Source organism: Marmota monax, unplaced genomic scaffold (assembly GCF_021218885.2).
Source record: "Marmota monax isolate L192 unplaced genomic scaffold, Marmota_monax_Labrador192_F-V1.1 WCK01_AAM20220418_F8-fsc00234, whole genome shotgun sequence".
NCBI classification, from domain to species: Eukaryota; Metazoa; Chordata; class Mammalia; order Rodentia; family Sciuridae; genus Marmota; species Marmota monax.
The window spans coordinates 1,959,063-1,965,926 of NW_026692493.1; the positions used below are offsets into that span (position 1 = coordinate 1,959,063).

Consider the following 6,864-nt stretch of genomic DNA (forward strand, 5'->3'; position numbering starts at 1 on the left):
CGCTTAGTCCCTGATGGCACCTCATAGTAAAGGGTTGTGGTGGCTCATCCCCAAGCACGTGTGGGGGAGAGGTGGGTCTGGGGCACCCCAAAGGCCCATCGGTTTGGTGCAACCGCTGGGGGCGCCGAACCTGAGTGAAGCACGAGGCCAAGACGACTCTGGACAGCTCGAGCCCAGACAGCCAGAGGCACTGGCTGCTTTTGCCAGAGGCTCCTGAGCTCCAGGCGCTCTGGTTTCCCAGGAGCAGCCTCCAGGGCGAGGCCTGCTCCTCAGTGGCCTGTCCTGCTCGCAGGCCTTCTCCGAGTACCAGATCCAGCAGATGACAGCCAACTTCGTGGATCAGTTTGGCTTCAGTGATGAGGAGTTTGCAGACCAGGATGACAACATCAAGTGAGCCTGGCGTCGCGTGTGGGTGGGCGCCATCTCCGCTCCCCATGGCTTGTCCCCCCGCACCCTGCAGGCACCAGGCACCCAGGCCCACTGGACCAACGCCAGTGGCAGAGGTGCTGAGGGTGCCCCTTGTCTTGCAGCGCCCCATTTGACAGGATTGCAGAGATCAACTTCAGCATTGATGCCGACGAGGACAGCGTGAGTGACAGGGGCTGCTGGGCTTGGTGGGCAGCCCTGCTGCGTCCTGCTAGACAGCTTAGGCTGTGCTCAGTCCCCGAGTTGGGTGGATGAGGCTGTGGGTGACTGTGTCAGGGCAAAGAGGGTCCCCTCGATAAAGCCCAGAACAGAGCTCCCCTATCCTGTGAGACAGCCCTCTGGGAGCCAGGTGGGGCCAAGGCTGCCCCGGGCGCACAGAGCTTGGTCTCTGTTCTGTCCTACAGCCCAGCGCAGCTCTGTTTGAAGCCTGCTGTAGTGACCGCATCCAGCCTTTTGATGACGATGAGGAGGAGGACATCTGGGAGGATGAGGAGACTCGCTGCACTGCCCGGGTGGTGTCCAGAGCCAGGTGCGGGACCTGCCCAGCCCCCCAGGTCCTTCACAAGATGAGGGCAGGCATGTGAGCCTGCGCTGGACACTGTCCTTTCTCACAGAGTTTGGGATCGGGAGGTGGGCCAGGAGGGCTCTGAGACTGGAGCCACACAGGCTCCTGCTGGGCAGCCTGAGCTCATTTACCAGCTCTCTGACTACGCCTTGTCACCCCCACCAGGTTTGGGGCCCCCCACACCTCAGAACACTGCTCAAAGAACGCCCTGGAGCATGGAGGCCAGGACAGAAAGGCGGGTTCCGAGGCAGACAGGACCGCGCCTAGGGCAGGCATCCTCCTGCCCCCCGCGCAGAACGGAGGTCCCCCCTCGGAGAGTGCCTCAGAAGGTAGCACAGGGGGCTCACCAGGGATAGGGCGTGGGGAACAGGTGTGGCTTGTGGCATGCACATCTCAGGGCTTCCTGTGGAGCCCGTGTCTCCCACAGCCCGCAGCCCGCACGTTCCCGGCTGCACATGCTCTCATGCTGTTTCCCCGCTGTCCTGGGTGAGGGCTGGCTCATGCTGCACAGCATGGGTGGTCTCGCCGTCCCATCTGTTGTGCTCATGTGACCACATCTGCAGGGCTGGTGTCCACCCAGTCTGTTGGGAAAGGCCCTCCCCAACAGTCTGGACAGTGCCTGGACACAGCCCCATCACCCCCTCAGAAACATTCAGTGGCACAACCCCACACGCCTCTCAAGACCTCTGCTCACCTCTGCCCCCGGGACACTGCCAAGGTGCTCAGGACTCTTGTCGGGTGGTGCTGGCCCCTTAGCTGAGGATACTAAAAGCAAGGGCAGTGGGCTGAAGGCAGGGATACCCAGGATAGGAAGGCACTGTGCCAAGGCCAGGGATAGGGCAGTGGTACCCTGCTCCTGCCACGCCTCGCTGAGTCTTGCCCTGGGTTGGGACAGTGGATGGAGCATGGGAGCAACCATGTCACCTCCGTGCACCCATCAGGTCCCCTGGAGGGTCCTCCAGGTGCCCTGCTGAGAACTATATCAGTAGGCATAGGGGTGTCCCAGGGCCTGAGGCCAGCTGCTCTCTGGTGGAGAGTCCCTCCCGGGTCCCTGGGTCTGCTGAGTACTGTTTCCTCATGTGCCTCAGGCAGGGAAGGCTCAGGGTTAGGGTCTCCTTCCTGGGAGCACCTCTGTCCTTCCAAACCCAGGGGAGCCCCTGGTGCAGACATGGCCTGCCTTGGCTCACAGCACACCAGGCCTGCCTGTGTCTGACCACTGTGACTCTCTCCAGCAGGTGCTGCATGGACAGCAGTGTTTGATGAGCCAGGGAACCCGACGACCCCAGCCCCCAGAGCTGTGAAGGACGTGGGTTCCAGTGTGTGGGCGGCCAGCACCTCCACTCCAGAGGAGAAGGGCTGGGCCAAGTTCACCGACTTCCAGCCTTTCTGCTGGTAATGAACACATCAAAGTGTGGGGTCATGCCAAGAACTGCCTTTGGAGGTCAGGGTGCGGCTGACCTCAAGGACTCAGCCTGTCCTCATCCTCATTTGCAGCTCCGAGTCAGGGCCTAGGTGCAGCAGTCCCGTGGATGTGGACCATAGCCATGTGGAGGCAGGCCAGAGCCCAGACCCAGGGACATCCTGTGAGTAGAATCGGCAGCACCCCAGGCTCCTGTGGGGGCCTGGCATCATGCAGCCCCAGGCTGAGCCAGGGCGGCCCTCACTGTGGGGCAGTGGGAGGCAGTGGCCAGGCCCTATCTCAGTGGTGATAAACTTGTGGGGTCAACACTGCCGTGTGCACATGGAGGTACTTGCCTCCCCTCGTGCCTGGAACGTGTGTCACCGGGAAGGCCCCCTGGTGACCTCTGATGGTGAGGACAACGAGCAGCCCTCTCTGGAGTAAAGGGATAAGGATGTCCTCTTCGCAAGGAGGCCAGCAGCCCACTGGCCCCTCCACAAGCCCAGCCCCATGCATTTGCCCTCACAAGGTCATTGGAATCCACCAGTGGACAGCCCCTGCTGGAGCAGTGAGGCCCCTGGGCTTCCCCCACATCCAGATCTGTAGTCTGCATGACCCAGATGTGCACCTTAGGCAGCAACTTTAGGGTCCTGGCATGAAGCGGCATGTGGCTGGGCCAGGGCAGGAAGCCAACCTGGAGCCTGATCTGAGGCCTTGGCCCCATCCCTTCTTCCTCTGGTAGGATAAACCCAAAAGCTCCCTGAGAAGATGCCCGAGAACTTCAGGCAGAGGCAGGCACTGCCTGGTACTTCTGTCCTGTGTGCAGGCTTGAATGACATGGTGCCAGAACCAACTGAGGCTGAATGGGACCCTCCCTGAGTCTCACATCCACCCTGACTTAGAGGGTGGGGGACAGTCCACGTGGGGGCACACAGCAGTGCAGGTGGTTCCTGTGCACACAGACCCTTGCAGGACACACACGTACGGGTAAAGCACTGGGGCCACGCCAGATGCCTCTGCCACCTGTGCCCAGTGAGCCTTGTGGCCCCAGCCTCATGGTCACAGCAGCCTCCTTGCTTTGCAGCTGGTCCTGCCTCCCCTTGCGCATGGAACGTGTGTGTCACCGGGAAGGCCCCCCTGGTGACCTCTGATGGTGAGGACAATGAGCAGAAGGTGGCTGGCACTATGGGAGCTGTGAGCACAGGCCCAGGCCGAGAGGGATTCCTGCCACCCAGGACAGAGGCAGCTGCTGTTGGCAGGTGTGCAGGGGACGGCAGGTCTGCCTGGGCCTTGGTGCTCACTGCATGGCTTCCAGGATGGTCACCAGGCTTCTTGGTTATCAGCTGTTGGCTCCCCTGGGAGCGAGTGGGGCGGGGGGCAGGCCAAGGGGCCGGCTGTAGGGGAGCAGCACCCAGCATTGACATGGAGGCTGGACAGAGGGCAGGGGACCTCTTTCTGTCTCTTACATAGTAAGAGTCCATTTGCTGTGTGGTTAAGACAGGGCCTGGATGTCCCAGAAACCTCAGTTGCAGAGAATACTCCGGTTGTCTCAGATCGAGAGAGGCAGGAGGGAGACATGCAGTTTTTAACTTGCTGCAGGCAAATGTGTCTGCAATCAGACCTTGCCTGCTGCCCACTCCTGGGCCGTCCTGTGCGGACTCCTGGATGCATGCCCGCCTCACTTGGGGACATGGATGCTCAGTAACATGGGCTATCTCAGGACTGCACTTGGGGTGGTGGAGCCCTGACTGGGAGGTGCTGAGAGTCTGAGGCTCCCTCAAGGTGCCCCAGAGCAGCCCTCCCTGGAGGAAACGGACAAGGATGTCCTCTTTGCAAAGAGGCCAGCAGCCCACTGGCCCCTCCAGCAAGCCCAGCCCTATGCATTTGCCCTCACAAGGTCACTGGAATCCACCAGCCAACAGCCCCTGCTGGCCTTTGGGCAGAGGATTGGGGGTGTGTGAGCATAAGGAACTGTGGGAAGCTGGAAATGGGCCATCTCTGTGCAAAGGTCAAGGCAGGACTCCTGGTAGGTCTAGGCTGTAGTGGGGGATGACCCTGGGGTTAGATCCCACAGGAAGGGACAAGATGCAGACTCATGATGGCACCTGGTTGGAAAACTTGGCGTTGATGGCAATGGCACCAGTGAGCTACTGGGTCTTCTTGTTGTGGCCTGACTGCCCAAGCACCTCACCAGCGTGCCTGGACATTAGGCCCTGGATCCCAGCCTGCCCCCCCCGCCCCGCAGCTTCCTAGTGGCTGGGGCTCCTGTGGTGGTGGGCTTGGGATGTTTCCCCCAGCCATCCCATCAGCCCCGTAGCTCTGTGCTTACAGCTCACTCCCTAGCTGAGTGTACAGCCAAGGCTCACAGAACCCCTGGGCCCACACCCTGCCCTCTGGGGCCTTGCAGCAAGGCACAGGAAAGCCTGATTTTAATTCCTTCTTAAAAGTTTAGAATCAATCACTGAAATTCTTAAAAATTTTTATTCTTTTCCTAAATGCTTTCTTAAAAAGCACTTAAATCTGCTGTGGCATGCAGGTGTCCTGTGCAGGCAGCCACCTTTCCACCCCACCAGTGCCCCTCCCTGGGTCAGATGCCCCGTGCCCTGAGCCTGCAGGAGGCCTGCCCAGACCTTGAGGGGCTGTTAGACCTCCCCAGAGTAGGTTTCCTCAAAGCCCAGCAGGACCCTTTCTCCTCCTCCCCACCCCCAGCCCAGTGTAAGTTTGTAGTGAAAATCGCGTAGCAGAGGCATCCTGGGCTCTGGGAAAACGAGACACTTGATAACTAGCAGGTCTGAGTGCTGCTTGAGGGAGGATGGAGATCGCTATTTGGAAATGGGGCATCAGAGCTGACTGGCTGGGCCACCCAACTGAGGGCAGGAGTGGGAGGGGGCTGAGGGCCGTGATCCCAGGCCACTTTCTAGAGAGGTCCACCCTGCTGATCCTTGGGTGCATGAAGCCGGGCAGCACTGGTGAGTAACTGGAGCCCATCTGCCTGCCACAGAGCCAAGTGTGCCAACAGCACACCGTTGGGGCCTGCCTGCCTCGTGCCCTCAGAAGCAACCTCCACCCCAACTGTGGCCACACCTCCCAAGGCCACTGTGGCGGCCACTGCACTCGACAAAGCAAGTCCTCCCATGGCTGCCCCAGTGGTCTCTCCTGCAGTGGCTGTGTCAGTGCCCCCAGGGCCCATCATGGTGGTCCCCACAGCAGCCCCAGCCACAGTGGCCACCATGGGGACAGCAACAAAAGACAGGTGAGAAGGTGGGGCATGGCACAGGGTGGGGAAGGACAGGCTCTGCAGGCCCCAAGTACCTCCAGCCCTGCCCCCGTCTCTGCAGGAAGACTGACGCCCCACCAGAAGGAGCTGCCTTAAATGGTCCTGTGTAACGCTGCTGCCACTGGCCGTGGTTCACCCTGGTCAGGCTGCATCCTTAATCAAGAAAACTACCTGGTGATGCAATTTGTTCTCCTTTTTTTTTTTTTTTTAATTTAATTTAATTTAATTTTAAAATAAATGCTGCACTGGTAAAGCTGGCAGTTGGAACCAGTCGGACAACCCAGCTGGTGTCTCTCCTGCCTGACCCAGAGTCTCTCGGGCCCTGCTGGAGGACAGGACACACTGGCCGTCCCCCAGGTCCAGGCCCCAGCACAGCAATAAGGTCTCAGACATGATGGCTGCCTGCAGGAGCTGGGGTTGGGGGCAAGACCCTGACGTGCCACAAGGACTTGGAAGGGCAGGAGGGGTGGACGCCAAGGCTCTTTTCACCGATCCTTTTTAACGCATGCAGGAAGAGTGGAGTTTTTTTGCACTTTGTATCCAGCTCCAACACAGGGTCTCTCCTGGCTCAGGGCAGAGGTGAGGGCCTGAGCTGGGGAGGCCTGACCTCCACAAACGTGGGTCAGGTTCCAAGATTGCTGCTGCCTGATGGCCCTAGGAGCTGGCATCAGGCATCTTAACCAGGCTACAACTTTTGACTGCCTTAAAAAAAAAGACCCTCTGGGCCTGGTGGGCTTGTCCCCTGGGGCCAGCAGGGCAGGCCAGCACCCTGGGGGTGGGGGGGTGGGCGGTGCCTGGCAAGAACTGACCTCAGGCATGTAGAATGGGCACAGCAGGGTGTGAGGGCTTGGTGAGTGGTGGACTGCACTGTTGTCCTGGAGGGTTCTGAAAGGTTATTTTACATTGAATTATTTTTTAATGTTCTGATCATCTGACAGGGCACCCCAAGCCCCTGACCCCAATAAAAGTCATGTCATTCTTACTGACACGCCAATGTGTGGTTAAGCTGCAAGCCTGGAGTGGGGGCCCCTTGTAAGATGAGGGTGGGGGACAGGCCACACCCAGCGGTGGAGTATTCGCACCACAGAATCTACTAAGCCCTCTCCCCCAGAAATTAAGAGCTTTATCTGAAGCTTACGTCACACACTTCAACCTCCTTCGACCCCCAAGAGGTGGGCAGAGGATGCCGGTACCCCC

The 6,864-nt window shown here is 59.7% G+C and overlaps 1 protein-coding gene across 16 annotated transcripts in view; it reads left to right on the top strand.

The window, feature by feature from the left end:
* Ppp6r2 (protein phosphatase 6 regulatory subunit 2) overlaps positions 1-6,653 on the top strand; it is a 97,491-nt gene extending 90,838 nt beyond the window's left edge. For 11 of the 16 annotated variants that reach the window (XM_046443592.2, XM_046443583.2, XM_046443590.2 and 8 more), the window contains 9 exons: positions 293-390; positions 531-588; positions 831-955; positions 1,157-1,320; positions 2,224-2,383; positions 2,486-2,574; positions 3,475-3,649; positions 5,392-5,643; positions 5,729-6,653. In XM_046443592.2, the coding sequence (XP_046299548.1) occupies positions 293-390; positions 531-588; positions 831-955; positions 1,157-1,320; positions 2,224-2,383; positions 2,486-2,574; positions 3,475-3,649; positions 5,392-5,643; positions 5,729-5,777 (1,170 nt within the window). In that variant the 3' untranslated portion in view covers positions 5,778-6,653. The remainder of the gene's footprint in view (positions 1-292; positions 391-530; positions 589-830; positions 956-1,156; positions 1,321-2,223; positions 2,384-2,485; positions 2,575-3,474; positions 3,650-5,391; positions 5,644-5,728) is intronic. The other 5 variants (XM_046443579.2, XM_046443584.2, XM_046443581.2 and 2 more) reach the window with 2 other exon arrangements.
* The last annotated feature ends 211 nt before the right edge of the window (positions 6,654-6,864 follow it).